At 38.4% G+C, this 25,746-nt stretch overlaps 1 protein-coding gene across 1 annotated transcript in view; it reads left to right on the top strand.

Annotated features, from left to right (window-relative positions):
- Positions 1-25,746, top strand: part of Usp32 (ubiquitin specific peptidase 32) — a 122,016-nt gene that overhangs the window by 7,997 nt on the left and 88,273 nt on the right. Inside the window, exon 2 of the mRNA XM_027426392.2 lies at positions 18,241-18,368. Within this exon, the coding sequence (XP_027282193.1) occupies positions 18,241-18,368 (128 nt within the window). The remainder of the gene's footprint in view (positions 1-18,240; positions 18,369-25,746) is intronic.

The following is a 25,746-nucleotide window of genomic DNA, read 5'->3' as shown; positions in this document are numbered from 1 at the left end:
AACCTATTTGTACCCTTCCCCCCCCTTATTTTATGTATGTATTTTTGAGACATAGTCTTACTTTGTAACCATGGCTGACCTGAAACTTGTATAGTAGGCTGATCTTGAACTCAAAGAGATCTTCCTGCCTCTGCCTTCTGAGTGCTGGGAGTAAAGGTGTTCATTGCCACTTTTGGCCCTACTACTTTCCCTTTCATTTATAAGCCCTAGTCACATGGTTTTTTTTTTGTTCTTAGAGTGTAGTTCTGGCTTGTTGCGTTTGCATTTGTCATTGTCAGATAGGAAAGGCAGTTTACTTTTGTAATTCTCATTCGTTTTGAAACATGGTTTCATTTCACCCAAGATGGCCTCTTTGAGGATGACATTAGACTTCTGCACTTTCTCCCTTTTTAAAAATAAATGATGAGAATTCTTCTGGGTTGTTTGATATTATTTCTTTGAGACAGACATTTTTTTCTATGTAGCTCTAGCAGTCCTGGAACTCTTTATATCTCTATGTAGACCAGGCTGGCCTTGAACTCACAGACACATTTCTCTCTCTGGGGTTTAAAGGTGTGGGTTTTTTTTTTTTTTTTGTGGTTGTTGTTTTGTTTTGTTTTCAAGATAGGGTTTCTCTGGCTTTGGAGGCTGTCCTGGAACTGGATCTGTAGACCAGGCTGGTCTCAAATTCACAGAGATCCTCCTGCCTCAGCCTCTCAAGTGCTGGGATTAAAGGTGTGTGCCACCACTGCTCAGCGGTATGTGTTTTTTTTTTAAATAATTTTTTTATTCTTATTTTATGTACACCGGTGTTTTGCCTGTATGTATGTGTGAGGGTGTCAGATCTTGGAGTTATATACCTTTGTTAGCTGCCATGTAGGTTCTGGGAATTGAGCCCAGGTCCTCTGGAAGAGCAGTCAGCCCTCTTAACTGTTGAGCCATCTCTCCAGGCCAGTTTTTTTTTTTTTTTTTTTAGAGTTATTTAGTTTATGTATATGAATATTCTGTCTGCATGTACATCTATCTGCACACCAGAAGAGGCCATCTGATCCCATGAGATTGCAGTTATAGATTGTTGTGAGCCACCATTTGGGTTCTGGAAATTGAACTCAGGACCTCTGAAAGAGCAGACAGTATTCTCTAGCTCCATTTCTTAATTTGGTCTGTGTAGTTCAGTTTTTTTAATTTTTTTTTTAAAATGTGCATTGGTGTTTTGTCTGCATGTAAGTCTGTGTGAGGGTGTTGGATCCTGAAGTTACAGACAGTTGTAGAGCTGCCATATGGGTGCTGCGTCCTCTGAAAGAACAGTCAGTGCTCTTAACCACTGAGCCATCTCTCCAGCCTGCCTTTGTAATTCAAAATGATACATTTATTGTGCTGCTGTCCTCTTTCTTTACTTAAGGCTTTTTTTATTTATTTTTTATTTTATTTTATTTTTTTTTTTTTGGTGTTTTCGAGACAGGGTTTCTCTGTGTAGCTTTGGAGCCTATCCTGGCTCTCGCTCTGAAGACCAGGCTGGCCTCGAACTCACAGAGATCTGCCTGCCTCTGCCTCCCGAGTGCTGGGATTAAAGGCATGAGCTACCACCACCTGACTAGAATTTACTTGAATTTACACACCTTTCTGGAAAAGGTGTGTAAGAGGTAACTTTTTTTTGTTTTGTGTATGGATAGCCTGCCAACATGTATGGCCTTGAGCTGTGTGTGTCTCTGGTACACATGAAGACCAAAGAGGATGTTGGGTCCCCTGGGACTGTAGTTACAGACAGTTGTGAGGCAACATGTGGGTCCTGGGAATTGAACCCTGGTCCTCTGCAGGAGCAGCCAGTGTTCCTAAGTTTTGAACCATTTTTCCAACCCCAGGAGGTAAGGTTTTGTTGTTTTGTGACTTGCCTGGGACCATATTGTAAGACTCTGTATCAATAAAAAACCAAAATCACCCCTCCTCCCCAAAAGACAGCCTTATATTTATTTTTGTGAATGTACACACATGATAGCATCTAGTTTTTATCCTATATCTTTCATGAATTCTGAAATTAGCCATTGTTAATTCATTTGTTGTAAAGACCAATGTGTTACTGGTTTAGAGACTATATGGAAGTTAAAAGGATTTTTTTGTTTGTTTGTTTTGAGAAGGGTTTCTATGTAACAGTCCTAGATGTCCTGGAATTCACTGGATAGACCAGGCTGGCCTCGAAATCACAGAACTCCGCCAGCCTTTGCCTCCAAGTGCTAGGATTAAAGGTGTGTGCCACTATGCTTGGCTAAGAGTAGTTCTCCAAGTTTGGTGGTAATTTGAAATTACAGTATTGGGAAGCTGAGACAGGAAGATCTAGTGTTTGAGGCCAATCTGTGATTCTGTCTCAATCACAACAAAATTGGGCCATGAGATGTTCAATGGGAAAAATATCTGCTGCCAAGCCTGAAGACCTGCATTTGTTTTCTGGGACCCACACAGTGGAATGAGAGAACTGATTCTCTAAAATTGTCTTCTGATTTACCTATGTGCTATAGCACACACATACACAAAGCAAGTAAAATAATAATTAAAATCATTTATATTATTTAGTCAGTTATTGATTGCATAGTAGTATGTGATTGAATAAGGGATCTTGTAATCTGAGGCTATTCAAAGTTATAATGATCAAGAGGACAATTACTATTATCCTATATTGACTTCTAAAAGTTTTGGAAAGCATTAAGAATGGTTACAAATGTATAGGGAAGTTAATATTTTAATATTATTTTTAGAGTATAATGTACTTGAAAATATCAGAATTAAAGTGTTTTATTTAAAAAAAATGTTGAATGGTGTAAATAGTGCTTGGGGTTTTGTTGTTGTTTTGTTTTTTTTGTTTTGTTTTGTTTTGTTTCTTAAGGCAAGGTCTCATTGTGTGGCCCAGGCTGTCCTGGAACACATAATATCTTTCAGTTTCCCCAGTACTGAGACTGAGTTACCATATCTTGAAGCCTAAAATAATATGTATTTTTTTTATCTTGATGAATTACCATGCACCTTCCTATATTTGGATTAGCTTCTAAGATGAATTTTTCTGTTTTTATTTTATATGTATGGATGCTTTGCTTGCATGTGTGTATGTGCACCATGTGTGTGCCTGATGCCTGAGGAGGCCAGAAGAAGGTGTCAGACACCCTAGAACTGGAGTTACAGACTGTTTTGGGTGCTGGAAATCAAACCAGTTCCTCTGGAAGAGCAGCCAGTACTCTTAATCAGTGAGCCATCTCTCTTGTACCAAGCTCCTTAGATTGTCTCATTTTCACTTTCAGTGTTGCAAAATACTTGAGAGAGTTCCTTTAATGTTGTTTGTGCCAGCACTGCACCTTTTGTCACCTTCATTCTCTTTCCTACCTTCCTTTTGCTCTAACCACAGATCTCACTTATATCAATATACCTTTTACTAAGTTCCTCTGGCTGTATACTAAGAGTCTCTGGAAAAGCAGCAATGCAGCATTCCTATGCTCAAGTTATTTTTTTTCAAATCTCTCTTTATATTCAATTCAGACTGATCATTATCAAGTTTCTTGGCTGCATATTCATGTTTGTTGGGCTGTTCCCTTTTTATTTTAAAATTATATTTATTTGTTTGTATGTGTGTGCTACCTGTGTATGTGCAGAATATAGAGGACAGCTTGCAGGAATCAGTTCCATTCTTCCACCAGTCTTGTGAGTGGGCACATTGAGTAATGCTTGCCCTTTACTTTGATTTTTGAGGTAGAGTTACTCACTGACTACCTGTCTTCATCTCCCCAGTGGTGGGTTTATAAGCCTATGCCATCCCATAGCATTGGGCTTATTATCATGGGTTCTGGAAATTGAACACAGGTCCTCGTCCTCGTGCTTGCTGACAAGCACATTACAGAATGAATTCTGCCCCCCCTTTAAGAAAGTTGTTTTTTTTTTTTTCAGTTATGTATTTGGTAGGTTTTTTTTGGTTGTTTTTGTATTGTTTTTGTTATTTCAGTGGGATTGTATTCCCTTTATAAAATTATAGAGACTTGGTTTTTTGTTTGTTTTAGACAGGGTCTCTCATATGTATCCTTGGCTGGCCTGGAACTCACTGTGGAGACCGGAATGGCCTCTGACTCACAGAGATCTTCCTGCTTCTGCCTCCTGAGAGTTGTGAGCCACCATCCCTGGCTGAACTTAAATTTTTTTTGAGGTGGGGGAGTTCGAGACAGGGTTTCTCTGTGGCTTTGGAGCCTGTCTTGGAACTAGCTCTTGTAGACCAGGCTGGTCTTGAACTCACAGAGATCAGCCTGCCTCTGCCCCCCAGTGCTGGGATCAAAGGCGTGCGCCACCACTGCCCGGCAAATTTTTTTAAAGATTAATTTTTACGTATACAGCATCCTACCTGTATATATGTCTGAGCACCAGAAGAGGGCACCGGATCTCATTATAGATGGTTGTGAGCTACCATGTGGTTGCTGAGAATTGAACTCAGGACCTCTGGAAGAGCAGCCAGTGCTCTTAACCTCTGAGCCATCTCTCTAGCACCATGTTTTTTTAAAGATTTTATTTATTTATTATGTATATAGTCTTCTGCCTACATGCCAGCAGAGGGCACCAGGTCTCATTCAAGGTGGTTGTGATCCACCATGTGGTTTCTGGGAATTGAACTCAGGATCTCAGGAAAGAACAGTCAGTGCTCTTAACCACTAAGCCATCGCTCCAGCCTGGACTTAAAAGTTTTGTTGTTGTTGTTGTTTTGTTTTGTTTTTTAGATTTTTATTTATTTACTTTGTATACAACATTCTACTTCCATGTATATCTGCACACCAGAAGAGGGCACCAGATCTCATAACGGATGGTTGTGAGCCACCAGGTGGTTGCTGGGGCTTGAACTCAGGACCTCTGGAAGAGCAGTCGGCACTCTTAACCTCAGCCATCTCTCCAGCCCCATGGACTTAAAAGTTTTAAGGCTAACATTTTTCAGGTTGAGAAATGAATTCTTTGTATGTAAACTTATTAATTATAGTTTTCAAATATAAATGAAAAACTTCAAAAAGTTTAAAATATTCTTTTCAATCTGAGTTTATAGAACTATTTGATAGTGTATAAAGGACTAGTGTATAAGGACTTATCTGAAGGATTTAAGATGTTTTAAACTTTTCCTTAAGGAATTCTTAATAGTCCCATGAAGATTTGAAAAATACTATGCTAATCTTCATTCTACAGAGAAGTCAGATAGAGGTTAATTTTTGAGAGTTTAGTTTTAAACTTTTTGGGTTTTTTTGTAATAGAGTGTGTGTGTAGCTCTGGCAGTCCTGGAACTAGCTCTGTAGACCAGACTGACCTTAATCTCAGGGAGATTGCCTCCTGCCTCCTGAGTGCTGGGATTAAAGGCATGTGCTCCAAAACACTGTTTTTAAAATTACATTTTATTTGCTTCATGTGTGGGGGTGGATTTGTGTACCTGTGCCTCAGCACATGTTTGACCATCAGAGAACAACTTGTTTGGGAGTCAGTTCTCTCCTTTACACCATGTGGGTTCTGGGCATTAAACTCAAGGTTCTCAGATTTGGCAATAGATGCCTTTAAAGCCACGGGGCTATCTTGATGACTAATACTTTTATTCAGTTTTATATGTATATGTAAAATATTAAAAAGCTTTAATAAGATTTGTTAAATGAGAGCTACTAGGATGGGTCTGTGAGTAAAAGTATAGCAGTGCATGCTGGGTGACCTGAGTTTTAGCTCTAGATTCCATGTAAAGTGGAAGGAGAGAACCAACTCCATAGAGTTGTCACCTGATCTCCTTAGGCACTCTAGGACATGCCCCCTTCCCTATCATACACAGACACATACAGTGGTAATAATTTTTTTAAAATAAGAATCAGTTTTCTGCTGGGCGTTGGTGGCACACGCCTTTAATCCCAGCACTTGGGAGGCAGAGGCAGGCGGATCTCTGTGAGTTCGAGGCCAGCCTGGTCTCCAGAGCGAGTGCCAGGATAGGCTCCAAAGCTACACAGAGAAACCCTGTTCGAAAAACCAAAAAAAAAAAAAAAAAAAAAAAAAAAGAATCAGTTTTCTATTCCTCCTTTGGCATTTTCCTGTCCCTTCTGAGGAGACAATTTCATAGTTGAACTTTGGTGTTTGATATTGTTTCTATTCAGTTGAGGTATTTTCTGTTGACTTATCACTTAGAAGCATAAGAGTGTAGCTTTCATTTCTCTTCACTCTGTGCTACTTCCTTCTTTAGCAATAGTGGCATGGTAGTTTTAGTTTAAATATTCAGTGCTTACCTTATGACCATGTGTATGGAATATGTTTATGTAATTCACACCCAACCGTTATATAGTAAGCTATGATTACTTATTAGCTCATATTTTCCCTGGAAATAATATTTGTTGTTTTATTTGCTTTTGTTTAGTATTCTTATGTCAAACCTAAAATTTGTTGACTTGCTCATGGATCCTTTCAAGGCTAGCAGATGTTCCCAGGCCCAATGGTTTCTCATGATTTATAATTCCAGCACTTAGGAGACAGACTGTCAGATCTCTATGAGTTGTGGCCAGCCTGTTTTACATAACCAATTCCAGGCCAAGCTATATAGTAAGACTTCGTCTCAAAACAACAACAACAAAAAAAACAAAAAACACCAGAAAAAACATTATTTATTAGTTTTTTTTTCGAGACACGGTTTCTCTGTGGCTTTGGAGGCTGTCCTGGAACTAGCCCTTGTAGAACAGGCTGGTCTTGAACTCACAGAGACCCACCTGCCTCTGCCTCCCGAGTGCTGGCATTAAAGGCGTGTGCCACCAACGCCTGGCTATTTATTTTTATGTGCATTGGTGTTTTGCCTGTATGTATGTGAGTGTGTTGGATCCCCTGGAACTGTGAGTTACAGACCTTTGTGAGCTGCCATGTGGGTGCCAGGAGTTGAACCTGGGTCCTCTGGAAGAGCAGCCAGTGCTCTTAACTGCTGAGTCAGCTCTCCAGCCCTACATACTAGTTCTTATTATGCAACATGTATTCTTTGACCTTCTGTTTGCTTATTTATTTGAGATAGGGTGTTAATGTGGTTAAGAATGGTCATGAATTTCTAATCTTCCTGACTCCACCTCCAAAGTGCTGAGTGAAATAGGTGTCTGTCACCAGATCTAGGTATAAATTGCTTTTATCTATATATAGTTTTGCACCAGAAACTTGTTTTTCTCAGTGAAACTTGGCATTGCATAACCTGAAGTCCATACTTCCTTATTTTAATTATTTTGTTCTGCTTGGTTGTTTGTAAAGTGTTTATACATTTTTACTTTTTTTTTTTTTGAGGCATGGTATCAGTGCGTAGCACTGGCTGGCTTGGAACTTGCTATGTAGACCAGGCTGGCCTCAAACTTATGGAGCTCCTCCTGCCTCTTCCTCTGCCTCTTGAGTGCTGGAATTAAAAACTTGCGCCACCACAGGTTGTTTATACACTTTTGCTTTTATGTAATAGAACTTCATAATGTTGCCATCTTGAGGTTGTGTAGAAGCATATATAGGTGTGAAGAAATTGTTGACAAGTACAGAATAGTATATGCAGCAAAGACTGTAAATCCCTGGACTTAACTATGTTTTTGATGGCAAGATTTAATTCTTGATTTTTTTTTCCTTTTTAAAGCCATGTGTGACTTTATTCTTTCTTGTTTTGCTCAGCTGTGTGGAAATGCACACACCTGTGTTTGTGTTCACTGTGGGCAGAGGAGGATGTTTATTGTTCTGCTTTATCACTCTTAGCCTTATTTCTTTGAGATGGTCTTCTACTGAACCTGGAACTAGATTGAGGGCCTCCTCCTCCAGTGATCCTCCTATCTATCCAGCCCCTTTCCAATATTAAATTATTGATTACTTATAGCCATTTGTAGATTTTTATAATGCCTAATACGATATGCATGCTGTATAGTTAATATACCATGACAAGGAAAAAGTTTGTACATGTTTATGTTAGATAGAATTTTATTTTTCTGTTATTTTCAATATATTGTGGTTTGAATTCTCACACGCACAGCCCAGATTTTGAGGTCCAACTGTATAGCATTGCTCTTAGATGACTCAGATTTGGAGCTAGGAAGCAATATATAGTTTTAATTTTAAAAATTGAGATTCAGTCATTTCTTACTTATTACTAAGTCCTGGTGTGGACTTGATACTCATACGCTTGGTTACCACATGGGCACATCCAAAGCAAGAAGAGCACAGTTTGACAGTGTCAATGTGAATTTCCTTAAGGTAGGCAGACTTACTGATACCTGACTCCTGTCCATGTAAATAATTCTTTCAAAATTGCTTTTGGTGTCAAAAGGAGTAGTATATTGGTTATTGCGTAAAAGTTTTTTTTAGAAGTTTTATATTAGTACTATTAATAGTTATAAGCCACTTTTTCCTGTCAAATATTAGATTTAGTGATTACAAAGACATCAGTTTTCCAATGTTATTGCTTCTGAAATACTGTAGCGGTTAAGAAGTGAGACAAAGCCAGGCAGTGGTGGAGCACGCCTTTCATCCCAGCATTCAGAAGGCAGAGGCATGCAGATTTCTGAGTTCAAGGCCATACTGGTCTACAAAGCAAGTTCCAGGTCAGGTTCCAAAGCTACACAGAGAAAAACCCTGTCTCAAAAAAAAAAAAAGAAAAAGAAAAAAAGAAAAAAGAAAAAAAAAAGTCGTGAGACAATATATACTATCTATTTATTTATTTATTTATTTATTTATTTATTTATTTATTTTGAGGCAGTTTCTCTGTATAGATAGCTTTGGTTGTCTAGGAAATCACTCTATAGATCAGGCTGGCCTGGAACTCAGTGAGATATGATAGCCTCTACCTCCCGAGTGCTTTGGGATTAAAGGGATGTGCCACCACCACCTGGCAGCATATGCTTTCTTTTCATCAAGTTTACCAAGGAGGATGCTTATAAATTATAGTTATTTCTATTTTGCATAGAAAGAATAATTCAAAATTTCATAAATATTTTGTCTAATATTAATGACTGACACACACTTTTATGTTGCATTTAAATTTCATGAATATGTTCTCATCTAAGTTATGAACCTTATTATCCTTTCAACAAGGATCTTGGATGAATTCTGAGAATTATAGGAACATTTCATGATTGCCAAACTAAAATTAGATACAAGGAATTAGCTTTAAGTTTGAAAATTGTGGGTTCAGCTAGCACAGTGTAAACAATTAGAACCTCTTTCCATAGTCATTGATGGAGATGTATCTGGCCAGGTATGGTAATGCACACCATTAATTCCAGCACTCAGAAGCCATAGACAGCTGGGGCTACATAGTGAAACCCTGTCCTGTGCTTCCCCCAAACTATGTCTGTATTGTCCTTTGTAGCTTTGTTTACAAAACTATGTAATTTTGAGTTGTATATAGATGATAGATCTTACTATATTTAGGTTTTCTTGACAAAGATCATAGTTAACAGTGAGGTTAATGGGAAAGGGAAGTTTAGGGTAGTTTTTTTTTTTTATCATGTTATAAAAGACTTCTTAAAAGTGAAATCAAAGGAAGGATATAAATGTGTGTAAATTCTTGAATATTAAATATATTTGCTTCAGTAAGTGCTGTGGTCTGAATTCTTGTTTCTGCTCTAAAATTCATCTGTTGAAACCTAAACCTCTGAGTGATTGCATTAAGGGGCACATAGTCTTTGGAAGGTGATCAGATCATGGAGACAGTTGTCACAAATAAGATTGATGCATTTTAAACTTTTGATCCCAGGTCCCCTACACCTGGCTTGAAAATGCTTTTTAAAGAGTAAAATGCTAAGTTAGGTGTAAATTTTATTATTAATTCTATTCAATAGATTAAAGACACTGAAGACATCCTATTTTCATATTTTATTTCAATTTATAAAAGAATTTGGGCTACTAGATGCCTTTTGGATAAAGGTTCCACCACCACCTGCTGGAGGAGATGGGGATACTTGGAAACATGTAATGTCACTGAACTGATGAATGTTATGTTGCTGATAGCTTCAGAAGTAATTATGTCAAATAGTTGTTTTGTTATATTGCAGAAAATATGAGATGCTAATGAAGACTTAAGGGCATTTTCTCAGTTATATTTTTTAAATTCTTCTTTAGCATTTAAGCATATAGCAAATTTCCTGTGATTGGTGGGTTTTTGTTTGTTTGTTTTTGTTTTTTTCCTTTTTGGTTTTTCAAGACAGGGTTTCTCTGTATTGCTTTGGAGCCTGTTCTGGAACTCACTCTGTAGACCAGGCTGGCTTCGAACTCACAGAGATCTGCCTGGCTCTGCCTCCTGAGTGCTGGGATTAAAGGCATGCAACACCAAAGTCTGGCAATTTCCTGTGATTGTAAACTGGTAGGTCTGTTTTCTTTCTTTTTTTGTTTGTTTGTTTTTTGATTTATGTTCTTTTCTTACAGGCAGTTTTCAAAGATACAATCTTCCCCAGAAATTATTTCAAGTTAACTTCATAGTGGCATAATTAGCATGTTTTGGAAATGGGAGCTGTCACTCGAAAACTTGCACACTTGAATGTTTCTCCATCTGTGCCCTAAACTTTGTTGTTACTGTTTCATTCATTGACAAAGTAGCTTTGTTTTCTGACACAAAGATCCTACTCTATATTTTTCCTTCACATTTTTTTTTTTTTTTTTGGTTTGTTTTTGTTTTTCCAGACAGGGTTTCTCTGAAGGTTTAGAGACTGTCCTGGAACTCTCTTTGAAGACCAGGCTGGCCTCGAACTCACAGAAATCCACCTGCCTCTGCCTTCCAAGTGCTGGGATTAAAGGCGTGCAACACCAATGCCCGGCTTCCCTTCACATTTTTATGTATTAAAGAGAATTTTGTAGTAGGAACAAGGAAGCCAAATTTTCTTTTAGATTAGTTCCTTTTTTTTTTTTTTTATGCAATTCAGGCAAGCTCAGGGGATGCTTGGGAACAGAAATAGAGGCAGATGGATACTGATGCTCTGGAAGGATGGTATGGCTCCTTTTGATTACAGATATTGGCGGTCTGTGAGGTGGAGATATGGAGCCACAATCCATTTACAGTCTGCAATGACCATGTGTGCTGTGGTAAAGTCAAGAACAACTTCGTAATACATTGTAGAAAAGAGCTACTTTTAGTTTTCTAACACAGAGACCCACTCATATAGTCAGTCCTGTTGTCAGCACTGCCTTTGAACACTGAGACCAAAATGCTATAGAAACTGCTACACTTTTATTCCTGCTTTGAATTGCAGATGATTTGCTCTGAAATGTAAACTAATGCTAGTGGACTGTTTTTACACTTTTCAAAAAACAAAAATGGGAGATTTATTAATTAGTTTACTTAACGATTTGTTGTTAGTTTTAATGTGCATTGGGTATTTTGCTTGTGTGTTTGTCTGTGTACCAATTGTGTGTCTGGTACTCTTGGAGGCCAAAGAGGCCATTGGATCCCCTGGAACTAGGTTGACAGATGATTATGAATCACCATGTGGGTGCTGAATATTGAACTTGGGCTTAATGGATACTAGGCGAGTACTCTACCAACTGAGCTACATCCTCAGCTCTAGTTTATTTTATGTGTTTGGGTGTTTTGCCTGTATTTGTCTGTGCAGAATAGGCTAGAAGAAGGTGTCGGAGCCTCTGAGACTGGAATTAAAGTTGTGAGCAGCTATATAGGGGCTTAAATTGAACCCTCCTCTTCTGGAAAAGCAGCTAGTGCTCTTAATGGCTCCTGAGCCATTTCTCGCTTCCCATCCCCGTCCATTTTAAGTGGGTTCTGGGGATTAGGTCTTCATGTTTGCATTGCACGTACTTTACCAACTAAGTCATCTCCATAGACCTAAATTTATTTTATTTTATTTTATTTTGAGGTTGTGTTTTTGCCCTTTCTATAAAAACCTATGACAAGGGACTGGAAAGATGACTCATTGGCTCATAGCATTTGTTGCCTTTCCAAAGGACCCATTCTCAATTCCTGGAACCTACATGGTGGTTTACAGCTTCCAGGGATCTGCCTTCTCCTGGCTTCCATAGGCACCAGGCACACGCATGGTGCACAGACATCACAGATATACATACAGGCAAAACACCCATACACATAAAATGAAAAAATTTTACAACAACAAAAAACCTATGAGAAAACTCTTAACTATAGCTTTTTTTCTTTTTTTTAAAGCTTTCATTTTCTTTCCCACAAATTGCAAGTCTGTTCCCCTGTTAGGTAGTAGATTTCATTATGGAAGTCATATTAACTGTTGTTTTATCTTTGGCACAGTGTCTGTGCCTTAATCTGCTGCTATTTCAACCAGCAGGTATGTCCAACCCATTGCCCAGAGTAGCTGTGAGTGAAACCCATCACAAATTTGTAAATTTACTGTAAAATTATGTGTTCTTGTGGGGAAGATGCTTGTGGTAACTGAATTGCACAATTTTTGAGTATGAACTTTGTAGGTGACCGCATTGTGTTGCAATGTCAAAAGGTTGGACGCGCCTGCTAAAGTTTGATGTTTTGGTTGGGGGCAGGGGTGTTGGACATCAGTTCTAAATACTCAGTCAGGTGATTGTAGTTGTGTGGCAGGATAAGAACTATTGAAATAGTAGTGATTATTTCACAATATATGCATACTTGAAGAAAAGAGGAACTACTAGAATAAAGGTGTAACAGTGGCTGACTTGGAATAAGACTCAAATTACTGACATTCTAAAAGCTAGGATCATGCTTTATTTTTGTAGCTCCCATGTGTTTAACATACTGTTGCCATTATGATTCAACAGATGTGTTTGCCTATTCATTTTTGTGGCATTTTATGTAGCTGTGTAGGTTACCTTGAATATATTTAGTTTGCATTATTATTACTATTATTATTTTGTCTTAGGGTTTCACTCCAGCCCAGGATTGCCTTGAACTCCTGATGCCTCTGCCTGTGTCTCCCCAGTACTAGGATGACAGGTATGCACCACCATGCCTGGCTTGAGTAACTCTTGTAGCAGAAATTACTAGACAACAAAATTGTGAAGTGCTCCTTCTAAAAACAAACAAACAGAAAAAAAAATCCCAACAAGGTCTGTTTTACTGTGTAGACCTGGCTATTCTGGAACTCATTATGTAGACCAGATTGCCCTCAGACTTGAGGATTTGCATACTGGGACTACAGTGTGCACCACCACACTCAGCTATGTATTTTCAAAAGAAATAAGAAGTGCCCTCTAAGGAAGTCTTGGATTAAGTGAAGTCTTCACCAGTCTTGATTAATGAATTTAATATATGAAGCTCTGTTCACTCTTCTATTATAAGGTAGTCTTTATAAGATGTGTGTATATTGGCTTCTAAATGACTTTAGTATAACTATGATTAATAAGTCTCATTTGTAGATAATTATAATAAACATAGGAAATAGATGTACTTTATGCTTAGAACAATACTAGGTCTAGATTAAACTGTAGCTAGTAAATGCGGCACAATTACCAGATTATCCTTTGCCCTTTGGTGTCATCCCCTCCTTTTTTTTTTTAGTGGAGTTGAGGCCCAGTACATATTAAGTATGTGTTCTACCCCTGAGCCTCTCCTCTAACCAGAACTTTTTTTCTCCATTTTTTTTATTTAAATTAGAAACAAGATTGTTTTACGTGTCAATCCTAGTTCCCTCTCCCTCCCCTCCTCCTCTGCTCTCCACTAACAGCCTACTTATCCCATCAGCTCCCCAGGGAGAGTGAGGCCTTCCATGGGGGAACTATTCGGAGTCTGTCATTAGGTTGGTGAAACCCAAAGAAACAGCTGACCTGAACAAGGGGGAGCTCTTGGCCCCCAGATTGATCACTGGGAAACCAGCATGGAACTGATCCAGATCCCATGAATGTGGGTGTCAGTGAGGAGACCTCAGGAAATCTATGGGGCCTCTTGCAGTAGATCAGTATGTATCCCTAGCATAGGAATGGACTTTGGGAGTTCATTTCACATAGAGGGATACTCCCTCAGCCTAGACACATGGGGGAGGGTCTAGGCCCTATCCCAAAGGATATGACAGATTCCTAACCAGAACTTTTGATCTGTGTGTGGAATTTTGCTGGTCTTTAACTCCAGATTGCCCTGGCCTCCCCAAATGCTGAGATTAAAGGCATTTGCTCCTATGTCTAGTGTGAGGTTTTGTTTGTTTGTTTGTTTGTTTGTTTGTTTTTTAGGTAGGGTTTCTCTATGTAGCCCTGGCTGTCCTGGAACTCAATCTGTAGACCTGCTTGGCCTTGAACTCACAGAGATCCACCTGCCTTTCCCTTCTGAGTGCTGGGATTAGAGGCGTGTGTCAGCATCCTGGCAAACCAATGAACATTTCATGTACTTTCTGTCTACTGATTGATTAAATGTTGGTGTAATATTTTGAATAAATAAATTTTCTTGTTTTTAATATATTTGGACTTATGGCAACGTTTTAATGTCCAAAATATTTTGATCCTGTATAGTAACTTTGATCTTTTTATTGATGAGCATTGTTTATTTATTATAATCACTTTAAAGTATCCTTATGCATTTTACCCTGCAATATTAGTGAATAAATTTATTAATCATCAGTCTGATGGTATCATTCCATAGTGATTGCACCCATGGGAGATTTAACCTTGAGAATGCTAGACAAATACCCTACTCGTGAGCTATAGTCCCACCCCAAACATAGTGAACAAAACTGAACAGTTTTTGAAGTAATTTGTAATCAATGGTGGAGCTTGCCATATTATATTCTAATAGTCAATTCCTTTTGTCTCCACTAAATCAGAAGCAACTTGATTTGTTAGTAAAGCCATTAATGAGTTGTGTATCTTGAAGAAATCTTAATAGTTCTAGTAGAAAATTTTTCTCTCTAATTACAATAATTAATGACATGAGCTTTGTTCTATGTTCTGTTTTCACATTTAAAAACAAAGTACTTAGTTGGTATATTGTAGTACAGTTTCTAATGAGCTATGTTTTGGTAACTATTTGAATTATCACATTGATTTTTTTCTTTTTTTTTTAATCATTGCCTTACACGTTGTTGAACCTGAAACCCTCCCTGCATATGACAAACATTTATTGAGTGATTAGCTGTGTGCCAAGCCCTTTCCATCTTTATCTTGTTGGCCCTTTCTCCCTTGCGACTGCTTATCAGGAATGTCTTTCTGGCCTTTGGAGACCATATTTTTTGGTTCGCTGTACTTTTCACTACTAGTTTTCTTCACCATCCTTTTCCTCTCTCTATTTTCTTTCTTTTTTAGATATTGTAAACTTTGGTTTCTTTCGGCTTTATGCTTTTTTATCCAAAGACTCCCAACAAACCTTTTTAAGCTTTAAACACAGGAATTAAAAAGCAAAAAACAAATGTAATTTCCTGAGGTTTCCATAGGTCTTTACTAGAGTTGACCTGTATTTTGGCTTTTTCCTTTTGCTTTGGTGTTGCTTTACACTGCCTCTATTCTCAGAACAGGCCCAGGTCTACTGACTTTTCTGTCTGGGTGTATCCCAGACTTAGCTGGCCTTCCTCTTATAATAGTGACCTGCTCTTTGTTCCCAGGTTGTTCTCTCCTCTGCACTGTTTCAGAGTAAGAGTTTTGTACTTGGTGCCTTGTTTCTAATTGGCCTAGAGTTTGTTTGGGTTGTAGCTGATTTTATCCCTCCCTCTTGGATGGCAGAGTAGAGTAACTATAACTTGATCTTCACAGTCGCAGGCTTACCATTACCCCACTTTTTTTTTTTTTTTTTTTTTTTTTTGCTTAAGCCTACCTTATTTTGCTATAGTGGCATATGATATAACTTCACACTTTGAAGTAAAGTGTTCTTTCTGTTTGGCATGCTCTTTGCCCTTTTATATAGCTTCATCTTTAAAAATGTCTGGCAATAGTGGCGCACATCTCTGAGTTCGAGACCAGCCTGTTCTACAGAGATAGTTTCAGGACAGTCTCCAAAGCCATACAGAGAAATCCTGTCTCAAAAAACCAAAAATAAATAAATAAATAACAAAAAAAAATAATGTAATCCCCCTATGCATCCAGAAGCCTTCTTTGTTTCTTCTAGCATGAGCCAAAGCAACCATTTTTGTTGTCCTATTGAGCACATAATATTGAAGAATGTTTATTTTTCTTTTATTTATTTAATTAATTTGTTTTATTGCTACTGTTTGTGTCTTAATTTTGTTAGCTTGACATAAGCTAGGGTTGTCTGTAAAGACGGAAATTCAGTTGAGAAATGCTTCCATTAGATTGGCCTGTGGGCAAGCCTGTAGGGAATTTTCTTGACTAATGGTTGGTATGGAGGGCCTAGCAAATTGTGTGGTGATGTTATCCTGGGAAGGTGGTCCTGAGTTAATATATATATATAAAAATTAGACTGAGTAACCCATGGGGGCAAGTCAGTAAGTTGAGCTCCACTCTGATCTCTCCCTCAGTTCCTGCTTCCAAGTTCTTGCCTTGAGTTCCTGTCCTGGCCTCCCTTGCTGATGCAGTGTAAGCCAAATGAACCCTCTTGTTCTCCAGGTTCTTTTTGGTCATGGCATTTTGTCACAGTAATAGAATCCAAACAAAGATAGTGCCCATGCATGGTATGTGCTGGCATGCAGCTTGTGTCCCATATCCTGTGTCAAGTCAGAGGACAACTCTGTGGAATTGATTCTCTACTTCCTTCTACCTGTATTTGCATTATTACAGAGCTCAAACTAAGGTTACCAGGCTTTTGCAGCAAGCGCCTTTTCCTACAGAGCCATCCCACCAGCCCTTTTGTCTTTTTAGACAGGTTGTTGTATAAAGTGAAAGAGGGAAATATGTGTAGCATACCCCTACTTGTGTTTAGGGGTGCTTACCTCTGTGTATGCAAAGCCCAGAGGAGAGTGTCACATGCCCTTTTCTGTCACTTCTGCCTTTTATGATAGGGTCTCACTGAACCTGGACCTCAACATTTTTTTCTGGCCAGAAAGCCCGAGTGATCCTTTTTTTCTGTCCCCCAGTATTGACTGGAGTGTTACAAAAGTATGTGGGACCACACCTAGCTTATTGTATGGGTGCTGGGATCATAACTTCCTCTCAATTGTGTAACAATGCTCTTAACTCTCCAGCCTGGTTCGGAATGTATATTCATTATATATTTACTAATATATATTCTAATTATGAGTATATATTTATAATTAGATCATAATATTATGTGTGTGGGTTTTTTGCATGTGAGTACAGGTGTTCAAGGAGACCAAAGGCATTGGCTCCCCCTGGAGCCAGAATTACAGATAAGATTGTGAGTCACTTGACAGGCAAGAATGTAAACTTGGAGACTGCTCTCTACAAGATAGATATGTACCCATGGCACAAATAATGTGCTTTTGTACAAAGGAAATGCCTATGCTAATGGAGATAGCATTGATGCCAGAATCTAATGTCATTTAGCTTACCTGTCTGAATCATATTCTAATTTTTTTATTTCCCTAGCCTGAAATTTGTGTGCATATCTTAAGGTTTTGTCTTTTTATTTAAAATAAAAATTTAAGTGTATGGATGTTTCGCCTACATGTATCTTTGTATGCCAAATTTGTGCAGTGCCTGAGGAGGCCAGAGATGTCAGATCCTCTGGTGTGAGAGGCACAGATGGTTGTGAGATGCATTATGGGTGCTGGGAGTAGAACTGTAGTCTTCTTAAAGAACAGGAAGTACTGTTAATTGTTGAGTCGTCTCCCCAGCCCCAAGGGTTTTATTTTTGTTTGTTTTTCAAAACAGGGTTTCTCTGTGTACCCTGGCTGTCCTGGAACTTGTTCTGTAGACCAGGCTAGCCTCGAACTCAGTGATTTGCCTGTCTCTGTCCTGGAATTAAAGGCATGTACCACTACTACCAGGCCAGCAACAGGTTTTGAAAATACTGTGTCAGTAATTTTGATTTCTTATTTTACAGATTAGGTTTGAGAATGTTAGAATTATGACTAAATGTCATTGGGTTACTTTACTTAGATGAAAGAATTATTTGCTAGTGTTTCTTACTATATTTATTAACTTACTGCTTTTTGAGACAGGGTTTCTTTGTGTAGCTCTAGCTGTCCTAAAACTCTCTGTGCAGACCAGGCTGGCTTCGAACTCAGAGAGAGATTTCTTTGCCTCTGGGATTGAAAGCATGTGCTACCTTGCCTGGTCCTTCTTTTAAAAAGACATGGCCTAGAATTTGCCATGTAGCTCAAGTTGACTTAGCCTCCAAATACTGGGATTAGAAGTGTATGTCCTCACCTGACTGTGAGGAGTTGTGTTTTGAAAGCCTTTTCCTTTCTGTTTTCTTACTCGTCTTCTGTTTCTGAATTGCAGTTACAGATGTAGAGCTGAAACGACTCAAAGATGCCTTCAAGAGAACCTGTGGACTCTCATATTACATGAGTCAGCACTGCTTCATCAGGGAAGTGCTTGGGGATGGAGTGCCTCCTAAAGTTGCTGAGGTAATCTTTATGGTGCTGGGGTCCTCTCATAGTTGTCTACTATGTCAAATTTCTTCAAAGTTATTTTTTTATTTTTCAAACTATTTTAACTCTTTTTCTGTTATTAAATGTTTTGTTTTGAGACAGGGTCTGTCATAGCTCAGACTGGCTTCCAACTCACTGTGTAGCTGAGGCTTGCCTTGACCTCCTTATCCTCATGCCTTCATCTCCTGAAAGCTGGGTTTACAGGAATAAAACACCCTCCTTGTGTTCTTGTCTTTCTGCTTTTAAAATTTTGCAGGAGTCTCCTCTTAAAAGATTTCATCTTAACAGTTATTTTTCTTGCTGAATAAGCAACAGCTTCTAGTTTAGATGTATTGTATTCTTAAAGGTTGAATGAGAATACTGAAGAGCCACAGGTTTGGGTTTTTGGTGCTTTTGCAACTGATATATAATTATGGACAGCTTACAAAATTTTCTCCTTATTTTTAAGTATCAACACTGACATTAATTTTTTGTTGTATGTTTTATAAATTTTGTATTGAATGGAGTTGAGTCAGTAAAATTAAATCTTGTAAATGAAATAAGAACTTATTGGAACTTACTTAAATTCTTACTTAAATTGTACCAAAATGTCTAAATATGCTAAGCTTGTAATCTTTCTCTTTCTAAACATAATGTTTATTATTTTTAGTAATGTACACAGATGTATTGTTATTTCAGTATGACTAAGTAAAATTCATAAAACAATAAAAGCTATAGTAGAAATTTTAAGCTTGATATGACATGGAAACTTAATTCTCTACTTTATTTTTTTATTTTTAGCAGTTTTTTAGATTATTTTATTTTATATGTATAAGCATTTTGCCTGAGTGTATGTGTATGCACCACCTATGTGCCTAGTGCCTGTGGAAATCAGAGAGGGTGTTGGAGTCCCTGGAACTGGAGTTACATACAGATGGCTATAGCCACCATGTTGGTGCTGGGAATTAAATTCAGGTCTCTGCAAGAGCTGCAAGTGTTCTTAATTATTGAGCTATCTTTCCAGCTCCTTTGCTTTAAATTTTTTTAAAAAATTAACTTTACTATAAAAATAGCCCAGGACAGCCAGGGCTACACAGAGAAACCCTGGGGTGAGGATGGGGGGATTCTTTCGGATGGTGGATTTAATTCCAGTAACTGGGGGGCAAAGTTCAAGGCTGGCCAGGTCTACAGAGCTAGTTCTAGGACAGCCAGTGCTACACAAAGAAACCCAGTCTCAAAAAACCAAACAACAACAAACAAAAAATAGCAAGTAAATCACTTCTGCTTTTAATTAGATACTTAGATTTCTAAACTATGCTACATATTTTTGTCATTTATATAATAGATACTGCATTTGTTTTTCTTGATATATATATATATATATATATATATATTATTAGTTGAAGATATATGTTGTTTTACATCTCTTTATGTTTATTGTATAAAGTTGTTTATTTTCTTGTTCTAACATTATTTTAGATTTGTGGCAGTATTAGCATTTTTCCTGTTTGTTTATTGGATTCTGTTTTAGTATGAGTTTCTATTCCTCATATTCTTGCTCTCCCTTAATAAGTTTGTCTTGAGTGCTGGTGTAGTACAAAAATGTTGAATTTAAAAATTTTCAAGATACAGCAAGCAATTTAATACTATGGTATGACCTCCCAATTAGAAAAATGGACATAGCCAGGTATGGTGGTGCATACCTTTAATACTAGCAGTTGAGAGGCAGAGGCAGGTGGATCTCTGTGAGTTCGAGGCCAGCCTGGTCTCCAGAGCGAATGCCAGGATAGGCTCCAAAGCTACACAGAGAAACCCTGTCTCAAAAAACCAAAAGAAAAAAAAAAAGTTTTGTATAGTTTTTATAACTCAGAACACATCTGAACTTCATAGTTTGATAACATGTGTTTCCAGCTGAAAGGTATAGGCCTCTTGGTATACTAAGACAGTTGAAACAACAAGCAGTATAGTTTGCTGTTCAGCCATTGCTTACTCCTAGCAAAGTTCCTTTGGTTACTGGTTCTCATTGGGTTGGGTTTGGAATACTTAGGACACTGTTTTGGATATTGGAATCCCTCATCCAAGTGTGTTTGAGGATCCTTTTGTTTGGATACCCCAGAGAAATCAGTCGCAACTTTATTTTACTGATACTTGGAAATCTATCTATTAAAAAGAGTTTTGTTATTGTTTTAACAAAATATAATTTCCTACTAATTTTCATTGCATTTTTCCCTCTCCCATCCTCTTTCTGAAGGTCAAGACTATTTTTGTAATAACTTGTTGGAACAATACTGAGCTCTTACTAGCCCATATATCTGAAGGACAGTAAGGTATTCATTTAATGTCCTTGAACTGTTTGCCATTAGTGAACAGTATTAGTTACTTGTCTGTTGATATGACCAAGTACTCAATAAGAAGCAACTTAAGGAAAGTATTTTGATTTTTTTGTTTGTTTGTTTTTTGGTTTATAATTGGAAGAGGTCCTGGTCATTATGCTGCAGAAAGCATGGCAGCAGTAGTATGAGAGTGCCGTTCACATTGTGTCTTCAGTCAGTAGTTGGCGAAGAGACATGAGTACTGATGCTAAGTTGTCTTTCTCCCTTTCCATTTATTAAGGTCTTTCTCTAGGCCGTAATATGGTACAGACCACCTTCGGGTGTGTCTTCCCTGTTCAGTTAGACCTCTTTGGAAATACCCTCACAGACAAGCCCAAAAGTTTCTCCTAGGTGACACTTAAATTCATCAAGTTAGCTTTTTTTTCTTTTTTTAATGGGGGGTGGGCAGGGTTTCTCTGTGTAGCCCTGGCTGTCCTGGAACTAGCGCTATAGACCAGGCTGCGCTCAAACTCAGAGATATGCATGCCTCTGTTTCCCGAGTGTTGGGATTAAAGGTGTTCGCCACTACTGCCCACCCAGCCTGTATGTTTATTTTGAGTAAGGTTTTATTATAATGTATTAATATATGCAATAATGGATTTTGTTTTTAATTTTCATATATGTATATAAAGTATTTTGATCATTTATTCCCCATTATCCTCTCTTGTCCCCCTGCTGTTCTTACTGATCCCTTTCCTTTTTTTTCTTTTTTTTCCCCTTCAAGACAGGGTTTCTCTGTGTAACAGCTTTGGCTGTCCTGCAACTCACTTTGTAGACCAGGCTGGCCTCAAACTCACAGAGAGCCACTACTAACCAGCTAGTCCTCTTTTTTTTTTTTTTTTTTTTTTTAATCTTTTATTTTTGTGCATTGGCACTTTGACCATGGGTGCCGGATCCCCTGGAATTGGAATTACAGACAGTTGTGAACTGCCATGTAGGTGCTGGGAATTCAACCTGGGTCCTCTGGAAGAGCAGTCAGTACTCTTAACCACTGAGTCATCTCTCTAGCCCCATCCTCTTACTCTTTAATGATTTTTTTTAATGATTTTTTTTTTAAAGATTTTATTTATTTATTATGTATACAGTCTTCTGTCTGCATGCCAGCAGAGGGCACCATATCTCATCCAAGGTGGTTGTGAGCCACCATGTGGTTGCTGGGAATTGAACTCAGAACCTCTGGAAGAGCAGTCAGTGCTCTTAACCTCTGAGCCATCTCTCCAGCCCCCAATGATTTACTTTTTATTTATATGTATATGTATGTGTATGTTTATTAGAATGTACACCTGTGTGTATCTTAGTGCCTGTAGAGGCCAGGAGAGGGTGTCAGGTCCTCAGGAGCTGGAGTTGTAAGCAGTTGTGAGCCAGTCAGTGTGAGTCATCCAACATTGCTGCTTCGAACATATCTTGGATCTTCTGTAAGAGCATCAGTCTCTTAACCTTAGAGTTGTCTGTCTCCAGCTTCCTACCTGAATGTTTTTTGGTTTGGGGGAACCAATGAGTTTAATTAGGGTTACCTACAAGAGCATTGGCAACTTACCAGTGACTGTGTCACTGAAGAAAATTATTCCTCTCCTAAACAACCATTAATTGCATATTGATCTTCAGGAAGGGGTAGGGCAGGACCTGTGAATCCCTTCTCATCTCCGATGATGGAATATTGACTGGCACAATCTTGTGTAACATATCACAGCTAAGAGAGTTTTAGGCTATGTCATGACCAGAAGACATGGTATACATTCTATCCCTTCCTTTAGATAATGTGATCTTTCTGCCTCTTTGTCTGTAGTGTTCCCTAAACTTTGGGGATGATAGTGATATTCCAGCTATGGCTGTGCATTATGCTAGTCACTTGTTCTCAGTGTTGTGCACTTTGCAGTAATTGCCACCTACTGCCCACCCACTGCAACAAGAAGCTTCTCTGACTAAAGCTAACAGCAGTACTGATTTGTGAACATAAACATAAATATTTAGAAGTCAGTTTGATAGGCATGACTTGCCAATTTAGCAAAACAGCAGTAGTAGCTTTCCTACTAGGACCTATGCTCTTCTTAGCCCTGTACTTTTCATTAAATTTATAGTTTATTTCCTCAGGTCTTTAGAGAGCATCATGCTACAATAGCCAAGGTTGTTAGTTTTCTCTTCTAGCAGATAACAGTTAAACCCAAAACTTAAAATAGCATAGTTAGCAAATAGTTAGTAAAGGAAGCCTAAACAAAAACCGTTTACTTGAAAATGAGCTTTGGACAGGTGTGGTGGTGTAGGCTTATAGCACTGGGGAGGCAATGGAGAAATCCCATGATGATGTTGTCATCTCTGTCTCCTGAATCTTGGATAACTGTTGTGTGCCACCATGCCTGAAGGTTGATTATTGCAGTCTTACACTTACCCTCAAACTTAATGAATTAGTTCATAACATGGGGGAAAATGCACACAAACATTTCCAGTAGTATACTTTTAAAGCATCTTATAATTATTATTGTTAATTACTCAGTATTTTTGTCGTGTTATAATTCAAGTAGAATTCTGGGGTTAGCCAGGGGAAATCTGATTATGAAATGATTGAAAATGTTTCCTATATTTTAGTCATTTTAATAAATGACTGATTAATATACTTGTAAATTGGGAATGGTTTGTTTATTGTTTCTTAATAACTAGAAGGATTTGTGAATTATTTAAAAGACATCCTTAGGGTTAAGCTTGCTTAATTTTGCTCTTCAGTCAGTCTGAATTATCTAGGTAATTTCAGTCTGAATTATCTAGGTAGTTCTGTGAAGCTATAGATTTGGACAGGATGAAGGACTCACATGATGAGTCAGACCTCAAGTGAGTCACTTCTCTTTAAAAGGGGCTACTGACCTTCAAGGGGACAGATAAATGTACCATGCAGAGTGTTCTATATCTGTATTTGAAAACTAAGACAATGCATTTTTTATTTCTAAAGTAAAGTATACATTTAAAACATCTTGGCTGTCATTTATAGTTTGTTGGTATTTAATAGATTTAGAAACTATTTTCTGGGGCCTGAGAGATGGCTCAGGTGTTATGAGCTCTGGCTGTTCTTCTAGAGGACCGGGGTACAATTCCCAGCACCCACATGGCAACTCACAACTATCTGCAACTCCAATTCCAGGGGATCTAACACCTTCACACCAATGCACATAAAATAAAGTTAAATAAATTATTAAAAAGAAATTATTTTCGTTGGCCCATTAAATTCTCAAAAGTTAATTCATCATACCCATATAACCATTTTTTTCTGCTATTTCCATACTTCTTTCTTTTGAAATATAACTATCAAGATTAGACACTGGAGAAATGGCTCAATGGTTGAGAGTGCTTCTGCATGTCCAGAAGACCTGTATTCAGTTCCCAACACCCACATCATAACTGCCTTTATTTTATCCTCAGCTCGAGGGGATCCAATTTCTTTTTTGGCCTCTGGGCATCCATACACACGTGGGGCACACACATAGACTCATACATACATATATATATATATATATATATATATATATATATATATATATGTAAATTTCTTTTGGGGGGGTTTCGAGACAGCATTTCTCTGTGGCTTTGGACACTGTCCTGGAACTAGCTCTTGTAGACCAGGCTGGTCTCGGACTCAGAGAGATCCTCCTGCCTCTGCCTCCTGAGTGCTGGGGTTAAAGGTGGGCACCACCACCGTCTGGCATAAGTAAATCTTTAAAACAGTCAGACACTAAAAAAAATATTTTTTGGTGGGGGGAGGTTTGAGACAGGGTTTCTCTGTGTAACAACCTTGGCTATCCTGGAACTAGCTCTGTAGAACAGGCTGGCCTTGAACTCACAGAGATCCACCTGCCTCTGCCTCTGCCTTCCATGTGCTGGGACTAGACTTCCACCGCCACTGCCCAGCAAGCTTTTTAACTTAAATTATCCCAACTACCTTTTGCTCTGGGCTTTTTCCTTTTCTTCTGTGTATCTTCACTCTTACGCCATAGCTGGCTAGGTGAATGGCCCCTGACATCCTCATCTCATTCTATCTTCCTCTTTATTTTATTTTATTTTGCTCCTTCTATTTATTCTCTCTGCCTGCCATCCCCGCCTATCCTTTCTCCTGCCTCACTATTGGCTGTTCAGCCCTTTATTAGACCATCAGGTGTTTTAGACAGGCACAGTAACACCGCCTCACTGAGTTAAACAAATGCAACATAAAAGAATGCAGTATATCTTTGCATCATTACTGTTATACAGAGAAACCCTGTCTTGAAAAAAACAAAAACAAAAAAACACAGAAAGAGAGGCAAGGAGGGTGGCCATAGCATGTGCAAAAGGTAAAAGTCAGAGGACAACATTGAATGTTGGTCCTCTCTGTATCTTGAGATAGAGTCACTTTGCGGTTTATCACTGCCTATACCAGGGTAGCTGGTTTGGGAACTTCTGTGAGTTCTTCCGTTCCTCTTCCCACCTCCGGTAGTTACCTAGACAAACTCCTTCCCAAGGAGCTTGAACCTTTGCTTCCACATTCAGATGGACTTCTCTCTGAACATGATAGGCCTATTGTTAAGAACCTTCTAAATAAGCTCAGCTTTATCAAATAGAGCAAATTTTTCAAAATTGGGTCATTCCCTACTGGTTTTTCGAGACACGATTTCTTTGTGTAGCTTTAGAGCCTATCCTGGCACTTGCTCTGGAGACCAGGCTGGCCTCAAACTCACAGAGATCCTCCTGCCTCTGCCTCCTGAGTGCTGGAATTAAAGGCCCCCCCTACTGCTCTTAATGTGTACTTCTACCATTCGTATAATTTTTAAAGAAACCCTTACGTTTGATTTGTCATGAGACAGGTTGCCAATGACAGGTATCTCTGTTCTTTGGGATCCAACATCATCTTGCTCACCAGCCTCATGGATTGGTCTGGTCCCCTTGGAGATGATTATTTATTGTTCTTGCATTGTCTAGATCTCTCTGAGGCCTCTCTGTATTGGAATCTGGGTTTCAGGCTTAGATTCTGGCCTGATCTGAAA

Source organism: Cricetulus griseus, chromosome 7 (assembly GCF_003668045.3).
Source record: "Cricetulus griseus strain 17A/GY chromosome 7, alternate assembly CriGri-PICRH-1.0, whole genome shotgun sequence".
Lineage (NCBI taxonomy): Eukaryota > Metazoa > Chordata > Mammalia > Rodentia > Cricetidae > Cricetulus > Cricetulus griseus.
The sequence above is the reverse complement of the archived record's forward strand: the minus strand, read 5'-3'. Positions and strand labels throughout refer to the sequence as shown.